The sequence below is a fragment of the Saccopteryx bilineata genome, chromosome 1 (assembly GCF_036850765.1).
Source record: "Saccopteryx bilineata isolate mSacBil1 chromosome 1, mSacBil1_pri_phased_curated, whole genome shotgun sequence".
Taxonomy (NCBI): Eukaryota; Metazoa; Chordata; class Mammalia; order Chiroptera; family Emballonuridae; genus Saccopteryx; species Saccopteryx bilineata.
In genome coordinates, this window is record NC_089490.1 from 256,875,695 (window position 1) to 256,900,168 (window position 24,474).

At 40.4% G+C, this 24,474-nt stretch overlaps 1 protein-coding gene across 9 annotated transcripts in view; it reads right to left on the reverse strand.

The window, feature by feature from the left end:
* ARHGEF28 (Rho guanine nucleotide exchange factor 28) overlaps positions 1-24,474 on the reverse strand; it is a 373,409-nt gene that overhangs the window by 119,063 nt on the left and 229,872 nt on the right. For all 9 annotated transcript variants that reach the window (XR_010726857.1, XM_066241314.1, XM_066241342.1 and 6 more), the window contains 2 exons: positions 15,955-16,076; positions 12,097-12,377 (listed from right to left, as the gene is read on the reverse strand). Coding sequence is in view for 8 of the 9 variants with exons in the window: in XM_066241314.1 (XP_066097411.1) it covers positions 12,097-12,377; positions 15,955-16,076 (403 nt within the window). In the remaining variant the exon portion in view is untranslated. The remainder of the gene's footprint in view (positions 1-12,096; positions 12,378-15,954; positions 16,077-24,474) is intronic.

The window sequence follows — 24,474 nt, forward strand, 5'->3', positions numbered from 1 at the left end:
CAGGGATTTTGTCTGCGAGTAAGAGAAGGAGCTCTCAGAGACATAGGCTCCACCTTAAAGGGCCTATGCAGAATATCTTGTCCACAGACATGTATCCAGGGCTCCGATGGAGCTTTCTCCATCGGAGAAAGGATTAGAGTTGCAAGAGGAGAGTGTAAAGTTAGAGTCCCAGGAAGAGGTACTGTGGGGGATGGCCACCAGAACCCCTGTGCTGAGTTATTCTCCAATACTGCAGTCGCCATCTTTCTTGGGTGGAGCAGTCCCCTATTACCAGCATCAGCTTGGGGAAAAGCAACTGCTCCACCCTTGGGAGTTTCTCCAGCTTCAGTCATGGTGACTGGGTTGTTCTGAGAAGCCAGGAGGCAGGGAGAGTGTCAGTGACTCAGTTTTCTGGTGCTGAGGTATGGAGTTTTCCCCCACACACTCATCAGTCTAAAACTGATCATTCCACCTCATGGGAGACTCAATAGAAATTGTCAGGAGAGTGGGCAGACCACACCTCTGGGCCTCAGAGATCATACCCACCAGACTTCTGGGCCCACACCCTACTGAGGTCTGAGAAAAAAGTCTGGACAGACTGACACCTGGGGCCAAGGAGTAGAGGCACAAACACCACCCTTCCTAATCCCTGAATTGCCGCAGGCTCTAGGTCAGTGGTCCCCAACGTTTTTTGGGCCACAGACCAGTTTAATGTCAGAAAATATTTTCACAGACCAGCCTTTAGGGTAGGACGAATAAATGTATCATGTGACCGAGACAAGCATCAAGAGTGAGCCTTAGACGGGTGTAACAGAGGGAATCTGGTCATTTTTTAAAAATAAAACATCGTTCAGACTTAAACATAAATAAATAAAATGGAAATAATGTAAGTTATTTATTCTTTCTCTGCAGACCGGTACCAAATAGCCCACGGACCGGTACCGGTCTGCGACCCGGGGGTTGGGAACCACTGCTCTAGACCATGCCAGAGGTTTTTTCAGTGGCTGAATCCAACAAGCAGCTAGCAGACAGAGGCTGCAGGAGGCGGGACTCAGGGAAGCTTGGCCTTTGAAATGGACCTTCCCCCAGGCCCAATGTAGGTAAAAGCCAGCCTAGGAGTGCAGCTTGGTATTTCCATGTGCACCTGGGCCTAGCAGAGGCAGCCATTAGCTCTGGATTTCTTGTAGCTCCAAGAAGGTTGCTGAGGGCCAGTCACGGGCAGTGTCTCCCACTGGTCTGCTCCAGGTTCCTGCCAAGAATGCCCACAGCTGGCACATCCAGTGACCAGCTGTGGAGAGCATCAGTTCAGGACCTAACAACACTTGCTAGAGTGGAATCCTAAGGAAGAGCTCCTCACATCTAGACCAGCTGAGGTGAGTTCTGCTCTATGTGATCAGTACTGGAAAAGCAGCTCATGTGCATTGGGTAGAATGGAGCTTCACAGTCAGCTAGCCCAGGTACTGAATCCTGCCCCGCTGAGCTAGATTCAACAGGTGGAAGGAAGAGAGGCTTGCAGCATGGACATTTAAAGTGTGGGTCCCTATGAGCCTACTGTTGGACCTGGTCAAGGGGCTTAGCCACTTTCGAAGGGAGGCACAATGAGCCCCAGGAGAGGACTCTCTCAGTCTTATTCCCTGAGACCAGGGTCTCATCAGCTGTGAGAACTTCTGCAGAGGGGACTGTCAGCCATACTCGATCTGACCCTGCTGCTCACTTTGTTGGGAGAAAATAACATTTGAGCATCCAGCAGTGGCAGTGGCTGAGGGAATAGGCTCTGGAGTAGGGGCCACATTCCCCATACAGAGCTACAGACCAAGAGACTCCTGAAGTAGGGGGTCCCACTAACATTGTATTCACAACCTCAGCTGCCCTAACCCAACAAGCTGGCAACCTGTAGAGGGGTTGGTTTGGTGAGGCCAGTCTGGGCCCACACTACAGTTTTTCTACAGAAGACTCTGTGGGAAGACCAGGCAGCGACAAGAGGAGGTGGAGCAGCTGAAAGTGAAGACAAATCTTACAGAGCTTGGGGCTTTTACAATACTGTCATCTATAAGAAGAAAGAAGATGATCTTTATACACAGGTTGTCCCCTCCCACATTACCCAGGCACAGAAAATGCAGACACAAACAGTGAAAAGAGCAATAGCTACAGACAGGTAGCCCACAGAGGATTACAACAACAGCTGACGCCAACCAAAGAAGATCTAGAAGCAACACAACTGGTAGTGGGTGGCAGATAGCATTAACCTTAGACTCAGCTAGCTACACAAGCAGCATGCCCAAAGGTGGAGTCTAGTAGGCACCAAACACTGTGGAGAATAAATACATCTAACAGGATGGACATTGCACAGTGTATAATAAACATGATCAAGTTGACCCTTAGAACCAGCCAGCCTGAAGTAATAACTATACCCATGAAAGGACCAACTGCATCCAATACTCACAGACAACCACAAGAAAAATAGTACCCTAAAGAAGTATTCCTAGAACAAGGAAAACAGGTGGTCAGTAGGTCAGTACTAGCAAGCCCATCTTCCTAATCAGGACACCACAAAAAATTCAGTCAGATAGCACTAACTAATACACAGACAAAATGGGCAGACAAGGAAATGTGACCCAAAGGAATCAACAAGAGAAATCCCCAGAAAGAACTAAATGAAATGGAAGTAACCAAACTACCAGATTCAGAGTTAAAAATAATGATTTTTAGGATGCTCAAGGATCTTAGAGCAACAATGGATGGACATAATGAACACCTAAATAAAGACATAACAAGCATCAAAAAGGACAATGAAATCATAAAAAGGAACCAGTCAGAAATGATAAGTACAAAAACAGAAATGAAGGGTGCAGTACAAGGAATCAACAGCAGGCTGGATGAAGCAGAGAATTAAATCAGCAATTTAAAAGACAAGATAAACATAAGTACAAAAGTAGAGCAGGAAAACAAAAAGAGGCACAAAAAACCTGAGGAAACTCTAAGCAACCTCTATGAAGAGAAACACCATCTGCATCATAGGGGTTCCTAAAGGAGCAGAGAATGAACAAGGGATAGAGAACCTGTTTGAAGAAATCATAGCTAAAAATGTCCCTAAACTGATAAAGGAAAAAGTCACACAAGTTCAAGAAGCACAGAGAGTCAGACTAAAGAGGAACCCAAGGAGGCCTACAGCAAGACAACATAATTAAAGTGTCAAAGTTAAGAGACAAAGAAAGAATACTAAAAGTTGCAAGAGAAAAGCAGTTAATTACCTACAGAGGAGCCCCCCATAACGATGATATCTGACTCAACAGAAAGACTTGAGGCCAGAAGGGATTGGCAAGATCAAAGTGATGCAAAACCAGAAAGTATAACCAAGACTATTTTATTCAGCAAAGTTATTGTCTAAAACTAAAGGAGAAATAAAAAGTTTCCCAGACAAAATAAATAAATAAATAAATAAATAAATAAATAAATAAATAAACTCAAGGAATTCATTACAACCAAACAAGTACTGCAAGAAATGTTAAAGGGCCTACTATAAAAAGAGAAAAGGAAAAATTAAGAAAACAAAAAGAGGATTGTAGATTTAAAGAATAAAATGGCAATAAGTAAGTACATATCAATAACAACCTGAAATGCAAATGAATTCAATGCTCCAATCAAAAGACATAGGGTATCTGCATGGACAAGAAAACACGACCTGTACATATGCTGTCTACAAGAGACCCATCTCAGAACAAAAGATACACATAGACTGAAAGTGAAGGGATGGAATAAAGTATTTCATGCAAATGGAAATGAAAAAGATGCTGGGGTAGCAAAACTTATATCTGATAAAATAGCCTTTAAAACAAAGGCTATAGTAAGGGATAAAGAAGGTCACTACATAATGATAAAGGGAGCAATCCAACAGGAGGATATAACCATTGTAAATATTTACACGACTAATATAGGAGCACCTAAATATATAAGCAGATTTTGATGGACATAAAGGGTGAGATCGAAAGTAATACTGTAATACTAGGGGATATTAATTTTCCACTAACATCAGTGGATAGATCCTCAAGACAGAAAATTAACAAAGAAACAGTGGCCTTAAATGACATACTGGATCAACTAGACTTAATTGATATTTTCAAAACCATTCACCCGAAAGCAGTAGACTATACTTTCAAGTGCTCATGGTACATTCTCTAGAATAGACCACCTGTTAGGACAGAAAACAAGTCTCAATAAATTTAAGGAGACTGAAATCATATTGAGCAGCTTCTCTGATCACAACGGCATGAAACTAGAAATTAAGGACAACAGAAAAACTGAGAAACATTCAAATCCTTGAAGGCTAAATAGCATGTTATTAAATAGCAAATGGGTTAACAATGAGATCAAGGAAGAAATTAAAAAATTTCTTGTAACAAATGAAAATGAACATACAACAACTCAAAATTTATGGGACACAGCAAGAGCAGTCCTGAGAGTGAAGTTTATAATATTACAGGCATATCTTAAGAAGCAAGAAAAAGCTCAAATAAACAACTTAATTCTGCATCTAAAAGAACTAGAAAAAGAACAACAAATAAAACTCAGAGAAAGTAGAACAGGGGTAGTCAACCTTTTTCTACCTACTGCCCACTTTCGTATCTCTGTTAGTAGTAAAATTTTCTAACTGCCCACCGGTTCCACAGTAATGGTGATTTATAAAGTAGGGAAATAACTTTACTTTACAAAATTTATAAAGCAGAGTTACAGCAAGTTAAAGCATATAATAATAATTACTTACCAAGTACTTTATGTCGGATTTTCGCTAAGTTTGGCAGAATAAATCTTTATAAAACAACTTACTATAGTTAAATCTATCTTTTTATTTATACTTTGGTTGCTCCGCTAACGCCCACCATGAAAGCTGGAACACTCACTAGTGGGTGGTAGGGACCCGGTTGACTACCACTGCAGTAGAAGAAAGGAAATAGTAAAGATCAGAGTGGAAATAAATGACATAGAGGCTAAAAATACAATTTGAAATATCAATGAAACCAAGAGCTGGTTCTTTTAAAAGGTAAACAAGATTGACAAACCTTTAACCAGACTCATCAAGAAAAAAAAAGGACTCAAACAAATAAAATTAACAATAAAAGTGGAGAGCAACTGACACCACAGAAATACAAAGGATTGTAAGAAAATACTATGAAGATCTGTATACCAAAAAATTGGACAACCTAGGTGAAATGGACACATTCCTAGAAACATACAATTTTTCTAAACTCAATCTGGAAGAATCAGAAAACCTAAACAGACCAATTACAATAAATGAAATTGAAACACTTACCAAAAACTCCCAGCAAATGAAAGTCCTGGACCAGATGGTTTCACAGGCGAATTTCACCTGTTTATTCAAAGAAGAACTAACATCTATCCTTCTCAAGCTATTTCAAAATAATTCAAGAGAAGACTTCCAAGCTCTTTTTATGAGGTAAGCAATATCCTCATTCCAAAACCAGGTAAGGACAATACAAACAAAGAAAACTATAGGCCAATGTGTCTTATAAACATAGATGCTAAAATTCTCATCAAAATATTAGCAAACTGGACCCAGAAATACATTTAAAAAATCATATATCATGATCAAGTGGGATTTATTCCGGGGAGGCAAGGCTGGTACAATATTTGCAAATCAATAAATGTGATTCATCACATAAACAAAAGAAAGGATGAAAATCATGATTATATCAACAGATTCAGAAAAAGCATTTGATAAAATCCAGTACCCATTTATGATCAAAACTCTCAGAAAAGTAGGAATACAGGGAATGTACCTCAACATAATAAAGGCCAGCTATGACAAACTGACAGCTAACATCATACTCAATGGGCAAAAATTAAAAGCAATCCCCTTAAGATCAGGAACAAGGCAGGAAGGCCCCTTTTCACCACTCTTATTCAACAGAGTTCTGGAAGTCCTAGCCACAGCAAGCAGATAAGAAGATATAAAAGTCATCCAAATTGGAAAAGAAGAAGTAAAACTATTGTTATTTGCTAATGACATGATACTGTACATAGAAAACTCTAAAGTCTCAGTCAAAAAACTTCTAGACCTGATTAATGAATTCAGCAATGTGGCAGGATATAAATTAATATTCAGAAATTAGTGGCATTTTTATATGCCAACAATAAACTGTCTGAAAAAGAAATTAAGGAAACAATCCCCTTCACTATTATAACAACAACAACAAAAAATAAAGTACCTGGGAGTAAATTTAACCAAGGAGGTAAAAGACTTGTACTAGGAAAATTATAAAACATTGAAAAAAGAAATCAAGGAAAATATAAACAAGAGGAAGCATATACTGTGCTCATGGATAGGAAGAATAAATATCATTAAAATGTCTATATTACCCAAAGCAATCTAAAAATTCAGTGCAATTCCTACTCAAATACCAATGGCATACTTAAAAGATATAGAACAAATATTCCAAAAATTTATATGAAACCAAAAAAGAACACAAATAGCCTCAGCAATCTTGAAAATGAAGAATAAAGTGGAAGGTATCACACTTCTTAATATCAAGTTGTACTACAAGGCCATCGTAATCAAAACAACTTGGTACTGGCAAAAGAACAGGCATACAGATCAATGAACAGAACAGAGAACCCATAAATAAACCCACACCTTTATGGTGAATTGATAGTTGACAAAGGAGGTAAGAGCATACAATAGAGTAAAGGCAGGCTCTTTAATAAATGGTGTTGGGAAAATTGGACAGATACATGCAAAACAATGAGACTAGACCATTAATTTACACCATTCACAAAAATAAACTCAAAATGGATAAAAGACTTAAATGTAAGTCATGAAACCATAAACATCTTGGAAGAAAACATAAGCAATAAACTCTCCAATATCTCTCGTAGCAATATTTTTGCTGCTTTATGTCCACGGGCAAGAAAAATAAAGGACAAAATAAACAAATGGGACTATAACAAACTAAAAAGGTTTTGCACAGCTAAAGACACCATGAACAAAATAAAAAGACAATCCACACAATGGGAGAACATATTTGTCAATACATCTGATAAGGGGTTAATAACTGAAATTTATAAAGAACTTCTAAAACTCAACACTAAGAAGGTAAACAATCCAATTAAAAATGGGCAAAAGAAAAAAATAGACACTTGTCCAAAAAGGACATACAGACGGCCAATAGGCATATGAAAAAATGTTCAGCTTCACTAATCATCAGAGAAATGCAATTAAAACCAAAATGAGATACCACATACTACCTCACACCTCTCTGAATGGTGCTCATTAACAAATCAATACACAGTAAGTGCTGACGAGGATGTGGAAAAAAGGGAACCCTCTTGTACTGCTGGTAGGAATGCAGACTTGTGCAGCCACTGTGGAAAACAGCATGGCATTTCCTCAAAAAATTATAATCAGAACAGCCTTTTGACCCAGCTATCCCACTTTTAGGAATATATCCTAAGAACATTAAATCACTGATTCAAAAGAAGAAATGCACTCCCATGTTTATTGCAGCATTGTTTACAATAGCCAAGATCTAGAAACAGCCCAAGTGTCCATCAGTGGATGAGTGGATTAAAAAGCAGTGGTACATATACACACTGGAATACTACATGGCCATGAAAAAGAAGGAAATCCTACCTTCTGCTAGGGCATGGGTGGACCTGGAGATTATTATGTTAAGCAAAGTAAGCCAGGCAGAGAAAGAGAAATAGCATATGATCTCACTCATATGTGGAATCTAATGAACAAAGTGAACTGAGGAATGGATTAGAGGCAGAGGCGAGTCATGGGGACCAGAGGAACAGCAGTCAGAGGGGAGAGGGATGAAGGGATGGGATCAGAGAAGGTGAAGGGATTAGTGAAATTATATATACATAACACATGGATACAGATAACAGGACAGGAAATCTCAGAGGGAAGGGGAAAGGAGTTAGGGGGAGGCAAATGGGGTATAAATAGGGGCATGGGGTGGGGGGTAAGGATGTTATATTCAATGAAACACTTGAATCCATGTTACCACAATAAATTAAAATTAATTAAAAAAATTTTAAAAAAAGAAACCATCTTGAATATGACATGTAGAGAACCAGAAAATAATGAAACTTGAATTAACTCATTTGGGTTATTTTTCTTAAAAAAAAAGAAAAAAGAACATAGGCTATTTAATGGCCACTGAATATCAATTTAATAAATTCCATGACAATTGGTTCTGTATGTGTCTCTAATCCAAACACTCAGGTTAGTCTCTAATCTTTGAACTTCTTCAGACGCCCTCCCGGGCACCAGCACACCTGGCAGTAAGCAAAGGTCATGACTGGCACACTGAGGTTTCCAAAGTAGAGTTTTCTCCTGAAAGAACATATTCACAGCCTTTTCAGGGCATCAAAAAGGGAAGGACAAATTGGAGGTGGGCTTCACATTTTCCTTTAATTAAACACTCAAATACATTGGAGTACCTAAGTTTATTTCTCATGAAAAACTAAAGCTTAGTGTTGAGAAAACCTTTCCAGTAAATGTTGGTGCTTTGAACAATACAGAGATAAAGTTACAGATATTTTACGGTGCTATGTAGTTTCTCTAATTCAGTGCTAATCTGAGGGCAGGAAAAGATCTGGAAATGGGGTGGGAGGTCAAAGGTTTGCTGATAGCTTGTGCCTCTGTTTGCCTTCTAACTTGTGATCACTGTACTAATGAAAATTAGTTCATATAGTTGGCTGCCTGCAAGAAGAATAGCCTATTTTAACACAAGCCTTCCAGTTATATACAGCATTCTCCATGACTGTGAATACACCCTAGAAATATTAATATTATTTTATTTTGCATACTATACTTCAAAACATTTCTTTTTCTGTTAATTCAAATTAGGCTACAGTTTTTCTTTGTTATTAACCTAATATATTCAATATTACAGACCATATTTTTCAAGATTACCTCTAGGTTCTCATTTTATAATACCACTTTTCAGAATCTCATTGGGATAGTATGAAATCAATTCAGTAGGTTGTAATCAGAATTTTCTTTTAAAACAGTATATAATAAAAAATATCAGAATATAATCCATACGTTATTTCATAAAGCATTGGAATTTTATATGTATGGGTGGGGGAGGGAGTGGTTCATGGTGTGATAAGCATTTCTTACTGTGGAAAAACAAAAAACAGTTTTAAATATCTATTTTACAATAGAACAAATACTTGTCTTCCATCAACTAATTTTTTGCTGAACAATTTGTTAAAATAAATGTTGCATTGCTTATTTCCCCCCTTGTAACTTCTTAAAATACCTATTAAGTTTAAATAACATACTGGTTTCATATTGTGCGTATGATTTTACTTTCACCAAAAATTATTTTAAGCCTTAGAAAATTTAGGACTTATGTCCCAGTAAGCTTTGACCTTGGGCTAACCTCAGTTTTTATTGTGTGCCCGATATTTCTCCTTCGTTAGAAGTTCCTAGCCTCTCAGTCTATGACTCACTTATTATTCACGTCCAGTTCATTATCACTGTGTTACACACTCTCACCATGATGCCCAATAAGGGAGGGTCTCATGGCCATCTCAGCATCAATATCAGCCTTTCTGGGGATCTTAAGTCCTTTGACCTCCTTACTACATTTTTTAGAGGAGACAGAAGGTGCAGGAGATAAAGTTGGCCCACAGAACCAGCTGGAAGGTTTTTCTCTTAGGATATCTTCCTTTCCTTTTCCTATCTCCACTCCCTCTAGCAGGTGACATTTTTACAGAAGCTTCTAATTACCTTTAGTCAAACTGGATAGTTTTTCTTATATTCTACTGATAGCTGCAGCAGTGAGATGTTTAAACATCTCAGAACAAGACCATCATCAGAAAGTATAATTTAGAATGCCTGTGAATGTTTGCATAAGCAGAACAGAGAGACCACTTGTGTCTTTTCCTCCCTCTCTTCCAAGAGTAAAGAACTGTCACCTTTTAAGACCCGTGTCACAAACTAGACAGATCATAATGATCCCACCAGAATGCTCTAATAACACATAGTTAAATCTGGTTTTGAAGAACTATACAGACTCTTGCCTTGATCGATACCCTCTTGTCCCAAGCATATATGTGGAGAGCTCAAAATGTCCCGTCAATTTAATTTATAGTCATTAAACTTACACTCAGCATCTTTTAATCCACTATTCAAAAAATACAAATCTAAAGAAAATCTTTCATTATTTGTGTGTCAGATGTTACCCTTGGTACCAATACGTATTATAAAGTGTTACAACCTCAAGGGGATGAATATTCAAAGTATGGCACAGTGATTGGCACCTAGTGAATGCTGCTTCCTCTCCTCTCTCTTTTCTAACTAATTAAATCCCTGCTCAATACCTAATTACCATGTAGACAATCATTCACAGGCAAATAATTATGTACACACTCATGTGTGTATATTCTACATTCATTTTGATTCAGATATTATGCATGAAAATGATCAGAGGTCTTGGGCCTGGGGAGGGGGGGGGAGGATAAGCTACTACCTAAGGAAAGTAGACAGAATAAAATGAGATTGCTGAAATTGGCTTATTTCAAAAAGAAAATAGACAACAGGATGAATAGATAAGAAACAGGTACAAAAATTACAAACACACAACATGCATGCATGCACGCACATGCACATATAAATATACACCATCATATAATATCAAAATTGTTGTTTTAATAACACTTTTATACACATAAGAAAGTATGTACAAAGTAACTAAGTTACAGAGCATAAAAATAAGACAAACATCTATGGTTTCACCCAATTTGAACTGTAAACTTCGGCCATACCTTTAAAACCCTTTTTTATTTCTTTCTATTCCCATTCCCTACTTTCTCCACTAAATGTAATAACTATCTTGAATTTGGAGATTTTTCTCCCCTTTTTTATTTTGTGGGTTGTTTTTTTTTTTTTTTACAGAGACAGAGAGAGAGTCAGAAAGAGGAATAGACAGGGACAGATAGACAAGAATGGAGAGATGAGAAGCATCAATTATTAGTTTTTTGTTGTGCATTGCGACACCTTAGTTGTACATTGATTGCTTTCTCATATGTGCCTTGACTGTGCCTTCAGCAGACCAAGTAACCCCTTGCTTGAGCCAGCAACCTTGGGTCCAAGCTGGTGAGCTTTTTGCTCAAACCAGATGAGCCCGTGCTCAAGCTGGTGACCTCGGGGTCTTGAACCTGGGTCCTTAGCATCCCAGTCTGACACTTATCCACTGCGCCACTGCCTGGTCAGGCTTGTGTTTTTTTAAAATAGCTTAAGCACATATGTAATGGCCCTATAATAGTAAGTCGTTTGATTTTGTTTTCCATTTTATAAAAATGAAATCAAATTAAAGTACTTGGTGCCTTATTTTTTTGTTCAATTTTATGTTTCTGTGATGCATACTACGCCTGTAGATATAGTTAGTTCATTTTTACTACTGCATTGTACTCCTTTGTGTAACTATACTGTTAATTTATTTATTCATTCATTCACCATTTGGGTTATTTCCTGCTCTATAACTATTCATGTATATGTCTCCTAAAACTGTTTTTCAACTGCTGGTCTGAAGACTGGACTGGCACAGAAATTTCACGCCAGTCCACCAAAGACCAGTTCACACAGAAATTTGGTAGTGGTCTGCAAAAGAGTTAACCACTCAGATGCTGATTCTTTCGTTGACGAGCACAATCTGCGGACCAGCAGTTTTCACAAACCTGCACAAAATTCCTGGTAAACCAGACCTGGTCCACATATCATAGTTGAAAAACACTGTCCTAAAACACAGAAGTAAAACTTGTGCATCATGAAATGCATATCCAAATTATTTTCCAGTAATTATACAACTTTCACTCCTCTCAACAGTAATAGGAGTTTCCATCTGATACATTTTCATTAAAATATGATATTGCCAAGGTTACTCACTGTGGTTTATTCTATGTCTTTTTTTTTTTCAGTTTCCTTAACTGTCTTGTTTTAAAATCAAGGAATATAGAAATCTAAAAGGGGCAACATTTTTACATAGATATAAAAATGGTGGGGAAAATAGAAAATAAAAGAATTTTCCAATTTCCGCCACAAGTTTCTTTCATTTTCTATACTTTTCCTCTAAAATATCTTACCTTCTTTTCTTTAGATGGCCTTGTTCCTTTTCAAATCCACAAAGACCAAAAGAAAGATTTAAGTTGGAAGCATATGAACTAGACGGTGATGTGAAGGCCTGTTGGGCTTCAGTATTTGATGTCACTTCCTTGTTCTCACTTAACGGGTACATGGCAGGGCTGGTTTCAGTGGGAAGGGTGTACCTGCCACTCGGAGGCCCCAGAGCAGAACCCATGGATTCAGGGCAGGTGTCTGCAGCAAGCCCCTCCATGTTTATGTAGTTAATATCCAAATCACCAACCTGGTAGTCAAACAAAAAACATTTGCCTAAGCAAGAGCAGGACAGATTGACTTAGCTAAGAATAAAGTGTTCCTAAAAAAAAAACCCTTCCATTTTTATTTATCTTTTTTGTTTTTGTTTTGTTTTAGGTAAGCAGATAATTCTTTCATAATATGTTTTAGTTCACCTGGCTGCTACTCCATAATTCACAAAAGGAAAATGACCAACTGAGCATTTTAACATTTTATGAGCCACTGACTCAAAATGAGAGGAAATGATTTAAATACATGAGAAAAATAAAACTAAGGAGCAGGTGGCTTTATTTAAAAAGAAGTTTAAGGAATTTGGGTAAACAAGGTAGTGATGGGCATATATATCTGAGTCTCAAAAAAACCCAAAACACTACCAAACAAAAATAAGAATACAAGTACATAAGATGCATGAATTTAGCATAACCAGAAGAGAGAAAATGCCCTACCCTTCAAATTACCTGGAAACAATAAAATAAACATCAGATCTTAGCAAGCAACCTGTCATACTTCTGCCATAAACCTTTGCAGAGAGAAAGGGCAGTCTGCAAAAATCCGCATCTCAGAGAGAACTGGGAGGTAGTAATGGCCTAAGACTGATCTAAAAAGTATCATGGAAGAGGAAGTTCATATGTAAAAAAATCTCAGTTGATCAAAGCACTTGTCTAAGGAAGGAGTTTAAAAATACAGGTCATCTGAGGTGGCGGTCATTAAAATGGCATCACTTCTGGGGGAGACGACAACAAAAAGAAAAAGAATAACACCATTTAGAACAGAATGGTGAAAGGGGAAATTTAGGGTCCTAAATCAACCATCACAATGATAATTGACTAAGGCAAAAACAATCAAGGAATGTTCAAACTAGTTGGTGTGAGTCAAATGAATAACAGGATTTTTACAATGACTTAAACTATTTCCCACAAAATACTTAATTTTTTAAAAATAGTAATTTTATTGAAAATAAACTTGGTAGACCAAAGATAACATCAGCAGTAAAAGAACCAGTCCGAGATGAAAGGAGACTAAAAAGACATGACAACTAAATGCAACACTTGTAACTGAATATACTTTTGCCACAGAGACCTTGAGATAATTGGCTAATATTGAATAAGGTCTGTACACTGCTGATAGTTTCATATCGGTGATGATTTTGATAACTATACATGCTTATGGAAGAGAATGTCCATGTTTTTAGGAAAATACACCATGAAAGACTGAGGGGTACAATATTTTCCATTTTCTCTCACATGGTTTATATGTAAAATTTTAAGCACTAGCATGCACATACACACAAACACATACTCAGAGTATAATGAAGTAAAATATTAACATTTGGGGAATTTTGATAAAGAGTATACAGGGATTTTTTTATAATGAATTATGTAGGCTTAAAAGGATGTCCAAATACAACATTTCCCCCCCAAAGTAGTCTATATGACAGAGTAATTTTCCAAAGTAGTTTTATCATGTGAATTTCCTCATCAGGTAGATTGATAACCTTGAGAATTGATGAGAACCAGCACTGCAAACAAACGAGCAATCTTCTCAGGTTTCTGTGCTAAGTTGAGGGAAATGAAGGAGATTAGGTAAGTATGATTCTTTCTAGATATTGCTAGAAATTATTTAAATATGCAAGATTGGACTCGTTATTCTTGCTATTCAAATGGACATAGGGATAATAAGAGAAATGATATAATAAGTACACTACACTGATACAGTGAACTATATGATCTGTATCCACGGTTTTAGTTTTATTCCTGTTTTATTGCAAACATTTGGTTTCCTCCTTCATAATATTGAGCCATGTACAACTTTAGCTACTTAAGGTAAATAAAAATGTTACAGTATTCACTGAGAGTCAGAACAATAAAATAAGAGGAACTCAAGAAGTACCATATTTTCTCATGTATAAGACACACCTTTTTTTGAAAAATTTAAGGTCTAAAAACGGGGTGTGTTGTATACAGTGGTTGTGGCATTTCAAATACCATAGATGGAACTGAGGACATGGCAATACATGATGACAGTGATTCATCATCAGACACAGATGAAGACAAGCTAGTGGATAGGAGTTTTGACAGTGATGAGGAGTTGCATGAATTTTATAATGAATAAAACTTGAGTTCAATAACTTTATGTAATACATTTTTTTTCAAACTTCAGGCCTCAAAATTAAGGTGCATCTTATACATGGGAACATCTTATACATGGGGAAATATGGTATTTCATTTAAATGCTTAGAAAATACAGCAAAAGAATAAAACCATTAGTATCAGAACGTGGCTAAAGCACGCCAAGTTCAATTAGCCTATATCTTCAGAGAATGTCCTCAGAACTCCCATTTTGTCCTAAATGCTGTGCCTCATCCTAGATTTCATAACTAGGGTTCATATTCAGCTGCTTTATACCAAAAGTATATCAGTTATTATGATGTCCAAGTCCTGATGTTCATTCCTCTGTCATTTTGAATTTTATCCCAATCTATGCATTTATACAATACATTTATATGATGCATTTGAGGTAACAATGAAGAAAAAGCAGAGATAGTCAACTACAGGGATGAAATTAAGATCTATTAGAAAAAAGTTTACAATAAAGAAAAAGCAGGGATATTCAACTACAGGGATAAAATGAAGATCTATTAGACAGAAAAAAGTTTATATCACAGTAAATATGTGTAAGTAATAGGATATAATATATGCATGCTAGCAACAACAACAAAAAAGGGTAAAATATCTTACTGCTCCATGAGTATATATGCAGTGTATTTATATGGGGATTACATTTTAAAGCTAGTGGATAAGACAGAAACTGTGTTGTCAAACTTACCCTTGAGTCTTTTAAATCCCCCATAAATTAGAACATGCAGAAATCTTCAGATCTAATAATTACATTTTAATTTTTATAAATATTAAAGCATAAGGTTCACTGAGCTAGAGAAGAGAATGAAGGATAAATCCATGTGCAGAAGCACAAACCACCCGCCTTGAGGAGATTTAACTCACAAACACACCTGGGAATGGGTGGGGGATTCTAAAGAGCTCCAGCTTCCCTACAACACAACACCATTCTGTTTTAATTGTAACACTTTATAACCTTATTACATGCTAACAGGTGTGTTGTTTAAGGAGTAAACAAGTAATTCATGTGACGGCATCATATGAGGCCGGCACCAAGTGCTTGCTCAAACCAGCTCCCACTGGATCTGAAAACAAATAATGCTAAAGCAGATCACACACACACATGGTTTTTTGAAAAGCCATAGGGAAGAAATTGGCCTCCCAATGGTAGTTTCCTATTTTGGCCCCATTGAAGAGCTCTCACACTCCTCTCACTTGGCAGTGTCAAAAGATCCCTCCCTGCTGGTGCACCTTGGTAGGGGAAAGTGAACCAAGCTCTGAAGAAAGGGCCTCAGTTAAATGCTCACATGGTGGGACTCCGCTGCAGCATCACCTCAACTGCACTTAGGAAAAAACTGTTGGGGATCATGACCATGCTGAATCTATTTCTCATAAGCTCGGGCTTTGGAAATTGGGCAGGTCCACCTTGTAACATCAGCCACACCTTACCTGATCTACCACCATACAATTAGCATAGACTTCATCGCCACCATTCAGCATGTCAGAAATCTGGCCTGCCACATGGAATGTGGAGGGCTGGTTGGGTTTTTTGAGGCCATCAAAGGAGCGATCTAGAGGAGAAATGAAAACAAGAGAAATAAAGTGGAAGGAATTTATTTTACAATCTACTTTTACCTTCTTCATTGATTGTTTTAGGATGGCATGTCTCTATCTTCACCTATTCAGAACTACATGCAAGCATTTTATTTTCTACATTCAAACCTTCTCAGTTATCTAAAACTGTCATAAAAATTTCATTGTTCTAGATAAGCATGTGCCCATTTCAAGCACTAGTTTCCCAGTCATGACAGATTTTTATAAAATCAATGAGATTCTTGCTTTCAATTTCTAATAGATTACACTAAAATTCACTTTATGAATCATTTGAAAGCATTAGTGAAATCCACTGTGATTCTCAGGTGCTAGTGACATGTTCAGGCTCCAGACCCTTTCGTAAAGGGCCCAAGATAGTATACAGTCTAGCAGCTCTGGCTCTGAACTGTCTGCTGAATATGTGTACTCTCATACAGAAAGAGTTTTGCTTCTCTATCAATTACAGAAATGTTTCTGCTTGCTTCCATGTTCTCAGCTTTGTTCCAAACAGATGACTTTGCTCAAAGTTGAGTTCCAGAGAGTTGAGATGCTACTGTTTTTGTAAGAAGCATAGAGTTGAAGGCAATAAAACATAGTCAAGCCAGGCTGCTTCATTTCCTGTGTCTTTGGCTAAATTACTTAACCTCCAGATACCTTTATAAGGTTTCCTCATCTGTAAAAGTAGATTATTATTATGCTTCCTCATTGTGTAGTTATGAGGATTAAATTAGTTCAGACATGCAAAGCACTTAACACATGACTAAATACTTAGTAAGTGCTCAATAAACACTGTCACTATTATATTTTGTTACTATTAGTAGTAATTTTAAACATGTTTAATGTGAAGTACAAGGTTATTATTACTAATCATAGGGTGTTATCATCATATATTATCAATATCTATAAATTAATAGGATAGATTCAAAGTTATTTCCATAGCTATGTCATATTCACTGACATTCCATTAAGTTTTCTTGAATGAATACAAAAAGAATAGTGTTGTCTCTGTTCTATCACAAATAGCACTTACCTCACCATCTGTCTTATCTATGTCATAACATAAAACCCAGGTAATCCCATGGAAGCGAATCAGAAATTTTTGAAAAAATGAATGACTGTTGGGGTGATATACTAGGAATTAAAAAAATCTGTTCTTTCATAGAAAGTCGAGGCTGACATTACAGAAATTACAAAGATACATGAATTGTGTGAGCCAAACAGTCCTGGCTTCTGATTCTGCATCTAAATCTATCTCTTTCCCACAGAACATCAAAATGAGAGTTTTATTTAGCTCCTTAAGGAAATATACAATGTAAATGTAAAACATTATCATCTTATATCTATCATGCCTTCTTTTATCAATTTATTTAAGTAGTAAGCAAAATAACATACAAAGTCCACAAAAATTTCACAAGTATAACCTTTACGATCAATTACTATACATTTTGATTCTAATTACTCAACATAAAAGCATGTTCCAAAGGTTATAAATTAAGAACCTGACAAAACCCTTTCAGTGTGTTCTGAAGAAAATACTTGCTCATTTGTCATTTTACAGAATGTTTGTTAAACAATCATAAATGACTCAACATGGCCCTCTGAAGTGTCATTAATCCAGCTTAGCTGCTCTCATGTCATAAGTCCACAGACTGTAGAACACCTGGCATGTCTGCCATCACACTTGGGACGCTGGTTGTGCCCCTTTTAACCACTTCCATCACTGCCAAATTAAAATTTCATTGATCACTGAACTAAGGAACTAACAAGATAGTCAACAAAACAATTGCAAATAATTGATGGTTTTCATTTTAAAAACACAGAACCAAATGAAATGTTATCCCAAATGGTCTCATACCAGTGAATGTGTTGCCCAGTCATCTGACAGCCATGGTTTAGCACAGTGGTTGGCAAACTCATTAGTCAACAGAGCCAAATATCAACAGTACAATGATTGAAATTTCTTTTGAGAGCCAGGCTTTTTAAACTTAAACTATATAGGTAGGTGCATTCCTTATCGAGGTAGTGCCTGCATGTGGTATTTTGTGGAAGAGCCACACTCAAGGGGCCAAAGAGCCGCATTGGCTTGCGAGCCGCAGTTTGCTGACCACTCTGGTCCAGAGCAAGACTGGTGTTCAAAATTCTGACCTACCCCCTTCAAGGATGAGCAGGACCAGGAACAACTTCTGTTTCCACACGCACAGGTAAAAGTCATTTGGATTCAACTTTTTTTCCACAAATATATCTACCTAGCCCTATGTGGCAAGTCAGAATCTATAAGGAGATCAAACTCAGGCAGTAAAAATAAACTCAAAGATGGAGGAGTGCCCTGGCTGGTTGGCTCAGAAGTAGAGCGTCGGCCTGGTGTGCAGGAGTCCCGGGTTCAATTCCCGACCAGGGCACACAGGAGAAGCGCCCATCTGCTTCCCCACCCCGCCCCCTCTCCTTCCTCTCTGTCTCTCTCTTCCCCTCCCGCAGCCAAGGCTCCATTGGAGCAAAGTTGGCCTGGGTGCTAAGGATGGCTCTATGGCCTCTGCCTCAGGCACTAGAATGGCTCTGGTTGCAACAAAGCATCGCCCCCTGGTGGGCATGCCGGGTGGATCCCGGTCAGGCACATGCAGGAGTCTGTCTGACTGCCTCCCCATTTCCAACTTCAGAAAAATACAAAAACAAACAAACAAAAAGATGGTGGAGTGACTTTGTTTACTGTAGGGTGGTCAGCAATGGGGAAGGTCACGTGAGGAACTCAGACCCGGGAACTTTGGCTAGAGCCACCCACAACCAAGTGCAACCCCAAAAAAATTCCCAGGAGTCCTTGGGAAAAGAGTGACTGTCCGTCAGCCAGTGAGATTTCACCACATCATATTAGCTCGACCACCCCAGACAGGACCCTTTAAATATCCTTCACGTGGGTCACCCTATGCAACTTCCCTGGCCTCTGTCCCCAGGACCAGGGAACATCGTCAGGCGGGATGCACTGTACTAAATAAAGCCTTTGCTGTTCCATATTTTGTGCCTCTGGCCCCTACCTTCTTTCTCAACAGGGAAAAATACCTTACATTTGGGGCCCGAAACCCAGGAGGAGTCAGAAGTCCACAAGGACCGCTCCTTTCCCCTCCCCCTCCGAGAAAGAACCAGGACCTCTGACCTTCCGCCCACTTCAGCGCATGGTGAGGTAAGTCCCCTGCCTCCAAACTCCCCTCAGTTCTTCCCGCTGAGGTTTCCTGTCCGAAACCGCAGCTGTGTCAGGGAAGTCTTTTCCGTTCCGAGTGCGTGTGTGCCCATGAAGACGTCCTGAGCACACCCACTTTACTTATCTGTCTGGTGGCCAGAGCTTGAGTTTTGGGACACCAATTCTCAACTCTGACTACTCCGAGGACTGAGGGCGGATGTGGTGGCACAGGAATCTAAACCTGATCCAAAAACACTCCTGGAGTTGCCTTATCCAAAATCTCTCCCTCCCTAAAGAAGAAGAAACTGTTGGCTGTGGCCAGGCCACAGAACCCACTGGATAATCGGAGCAGGTAGCCTCCTGAAGGGACTTTCAGTTTTAACACCCTCACCAATTTAACTATTGCCAAAAAAGCTGGGAACTGGTTGGAGATCCCTTACATTCAGGGCTTCTAGTTATTTGCACTCCCATCCTAATCTCTGTGCTGCCTGCTACACCGGGCAGGCCCTTTTTTGGCCAGAGAAACCTCACTTAAACCCTCCACTCTTGATCTTTCCTCCTTCTCCGCAGACTCCCAACTCTCTCCCCCTCCTGCCTGACCCCCGGGGGCGCCCCTCTCTCGGGACCCCTCTCTGGTCCCTCTGCGGACCTCTTCACTTGGACCTCTTCCCTCCAAGAGCCCCCTCCCCTCCCTTCACAGAATCCTGTTTCTCATTCACTTGTAAATACCAATCTCTCTTTCTTTTCCCCTGCTGGCCAGGGCCCCTAACTTCTCCACTGTGTTCTTAAGCCCCTCCTCCACCAGGCTATTCTCAGCCTGCCATTGGCCCTTACACCAGTTTGCAGGACGCCCAACCCCAATCTGCTTACAGGAAGTTCTGGCCCTGTCCTGCCTCTGGCTCCAGCATTTCCGGCTGGATCTGGGTATCAGGCTCCCTAGGAGCCCTCCTCCTCTTATTCTCAACCCCCAAACTCCTATCCAGGACCTGTGAACATGGCATTTAAAGTTTTCAATAGTTGTGGCCAGTAGGAAAAGGCCAAGGCTGTTTGCCAGGCCTGCATGCAGCAGAAGGGAACTCTCCAAACCCAGGCTCTTATGGCAGCCCTGAGACTGACACAGCAACAGGGACTAGGCACAGAAGGTGCCCGACCTAAGTCTGGACCACAAAGAGGAATCTCACCAGAAGCTTGCTTTAACTGTGGCAAGGAGAGTCATTGGTCCCGGCAGTGCCCCTGCCTGAGGCCACCCACTAAGCCCTGCCCTAATTGCAAGCATCCCAGTAACTGGCGGAGCAATTGCCCCCTTTGGGCAGCAGGCTCATCCTCAATGTCTCTACGTGGAAGACAAGCCAGCCAGGTGGGCCCATCGCTCAAACTCCTAGGACTGACGCCCTGGACTCGGAGACCCCCATCAGCCTCACCAAACCCCAGAGTAATGCTGTAGAAACGGGTAAGTCCATCTCATTTCTTGTGGACATGGGGACTGCCTTCTCTGTTTTGCCATCACACTCTGGACCTCTAGTTCCTTCACAGGTCTCGGTTATAGGAATGAATGGGACCCCTTCTTTTTCCCTTTGCACGCCACCCCTGACATGCAGTTTGGACGGAATCCCCTTTTCGCACTCGTTCTCAGTTATGACATCATGCCCTGTACCCCTTCTGAATCAAGACATTCTACACAGTCTCGGAGCCACTATCCAGCTGACAGTGTAAGGACCAAGAGAAGATCAGAAAATAAGCAAGGCACTAATGGAACAGGGAACTTAAGGGTTACAGGCAGGTCCTGCTCCTGTTCTGTTAGGAGTAACATGCCCAAGGTCATTCAAGAAGCAGAGACAGATAGGGACTCTGGGAAGCTGAGAGAGAAGAAAAAAAAAAAAGGAAAAAGAGACAAACGTTTGCATTCTATTGGTTAAAAGACCCTTATCAGAAGTTTAGGTTTGGAATTCGCCAATGAGCTAGACCCCAGCCCCTGTTGCTATGCTATGTGCAGCGTCCTTAGCAAATAGGTTACTGCCACATCTGCTTCTGTATGAGGCTTGCTTGCTTAGCTTATAAAAAGCTTTAGCTGTGAGCGCTAGGTGCGATTCCCATCTGTAGCTCCTTGTGAGCACAGTGTCTCTGGACACCTCGGGAATTTGCCCCTGCGCAGGTAAAACTGGCCAATAAAGTTACATCTATACTCCTGAAAGTCTCCGACGTTTGTTCTTGACCCGGTGGATGCTACATCTCTGGGGGCTCGCCCGGGATTTCCCTTGGTGGAGGTTTTTGGTCGGAGACCAGAGGGACAGCTCGAGTTGAGTAAGTACTCTTTGAGGATCCTCGTTTAGTTTTGTTTTTGAGCTCCGGAGCATATAAACCTGAGGTAGTAGGTGGGACACCCCTGGTAACCTACCCAGGGCTTTCAGAACAGGACACCATTTTCTGAAAGGAATTGTTAACTCTAGGAGTTAACTCTAGAAGTGACAAGTCACATTAGGAATTTCTGCACCATGCTGCGCTGCGTTTTGTCTGTGTGTGAATGCCTGAATTGAGTGTGAGACAATCTTTTACTCTAGCTTTTTTTTGCTTATTGGTTAGGGTATTTTGATAATTGTTTTGTTAATTCTTGAAGGTTTAGAAGCAGACAAAGCGGGATAAAGAAGAATGGGACAACAAGAGTCTGTACCCAGTTCTCCACTTGAGTGCCTGCTAAACAACTTTTCTGATTTTCAGAAAAGAGCCCAGGGGTATGGAGGGCCACCTCCGGACCGAGAGACCCTCTGGACCTTGAGTCAGTTAGAATGGCCCGCCTTCGATGTAGGGTGGCCCACTGAGGGAACTTTTGATCTTCCTATTGTGTTTGCTGTCCGAGCTATTATCTACCAGGTGCCCCATCCAGACTAATATTTGTATATAGATGTGTGGGTTGATATTGCCACAGATAAGCCAGGGTATATCAGAAAGTACATAAAGAATGGCAAGAGAGAGAGAAGGGCAATATGTGTTACTGCAAGTAACCAGAGGGCAGGGAAAGGCAGTAGGGAAGAAAAGGAGAAGACCAATTCCCTGGTACAGTCATCTAGAATGTACTGTACCATCATCTAGAATTTACCCTGTCTTGCCTGAACCACTGGAGGATCCCTTAGACCCAGTAAATTTCCCTCCTCCCTATCAGCGGCAGGGAGCACCTGATTCCACGCAGCAGGAAATAAGTGGATTTTTGAGTCCACCACACACCCGAGGAGGGGCGATATATTCGCTTTCTCCTTCAGTAGGAGATGCCGCCATCTTGCCTTTGTCTCCTGCAGGAGGCACCGCCATCTTGCCTCCTTCTGCAGGAGGCACTGCCATCTTGCCTTTGTCTCCTGCAGGAGGCACTGCCATCTTGCTTCCTTCTGCAGGAGGTGCCAAGGGGAATGCGGCCATTTTACCACTCCGGGAAGTGCCACCGGCACCAGATGCTGGTCCACGAGCACCCCCTCGCTTCATCTATGTGCCTTTTTCCACCAGTGATTTGTACAATTGGAAGCGGGAAAATCCTCCTTTTTCTGAGAAACCGCAGGGACTAATATCCTTGCTTGAGACAGTTTTTAGGACCCACCAGCCAACGTGAGATGACTGCCAACAGGTCTTACAAACTCTTTTTACTACAGAACAAAGAAATAGAATAATGAGAGAAGCAGTAAAAGCAGTTTTAGAGGATGAGGGAATAGATGGGAAAGCCAAGAATGTCCTTCCCAAGTAGCCCCCGGCCTGGGACCCAAATACCTCAGGGGGAAAGGAAGCACTCTTCCAGTATTACTGAGCTCTGTTGCGGGATTTAAAAGCAGCAGCCAGGAGACCCACTAATTTCAGTAAGGTAAGTGAGGTTATCCAGGGAAGGGAAGAATCCCCCACCACATTTTTAGAGCAGCTAAGGTTTATACCCCTATAGATCCAGAAGCTGAGGAGAATCGCAGGTTAGTAAATATTGCTTTTGTGACGCAAGCTGCATCAGACATTAGGAAGAAGCTTCAGAAATTAGAAGGATTTGAAGGGAAAAATAGAAGTGAGCTAATTGAAATAGCTCAGAAAGTATATATAAATAGGGATGACTTAGAACTAGGGAGAGCAGCTGTCAAGATCCTCATTGCAGCTCATAAGTCAGAGAAGAAGGGAAAAGGAGAGCAGCAAAAAGGCAAAGAGAAAGGTCAACCACGGAAGCAAATAGGCAAGGACCAGTGTGCCTATTGCAAGGAGAAAGGACACTGGAGGACAGATTGCCCAAAGTTACGGGTTAACAGTCAGAAGCTAAAGCAAGATCCAGAGGTCTTGCTCCAAACCTTGGACTGACGGGGCCAGGGCTCCATTTCTGTTGGCTCCCAGGAGCCCATGGTCACCCTAACAGACGAAGGAAAGCCAATAGACTTCCTGGTTGACACGGGAGCCACCTATTCAGTTTTAAAGAAGCCACAAGGACACATACAAAAAGAAAATACAAAAGTAATAGGGGAAATGGGAAAAGCAGTAGCTTATCCACGGACCACTGCAGGAATCACAAATTTAGGTAGAGGCACTATTACTCACTCACTTCTAGTCATTGAAGATTGTCCTTATCCTCTCATGGGCCGAGATCTCTTGCAGAAACTTCAAGCAACAATAACCTTTAGGCAAGAGGACAGCAGTTCCCAGGAGGGGAAGGAAAAAGTCAGTCTCGAGGTAACGGTGCCCATATCTGAAGAATACTTGATGGCAGTCCTACAGGAAGGTAAGGATGAAGTCATCGGGGTCCCAGAGGAAATACGGGAAAAGGTGCCAGGGGTGTGGGCAGAAACCAACCCACCAGGCTTAGCCGCTCATCAGCCACCTGTCATAGTGCAGTTGCTGAGCACTGCTAGCCCCGTGTGGGTAAGGCAATATCCCATACCAGCACGAGCTAAGCAGGGCATAGCGCAGCATCTGAAGCGCTTACTAGCAGCAGATATCCTCCGGGAATGCCAGTCAGCCTGGAACACACCTTTGCTCCCAGTCCAGAAGCCTGGGACCCAGGACTATCGTCCGGTGCAAGATCTGCGAGAAGTAAATGCCCAGGTAGAGACTATTCACCCAACGGTGCCAAATCCCTACACTTTGCTAAGTTCATTACCCCCTACTTGTACATATTATTCAGTACTGGATTTGAAGGATGCTTTCTTTTGCATTCCATTGGCCCCCAAGAGCCAGGAGATATTTGCTTTTGAATGGAA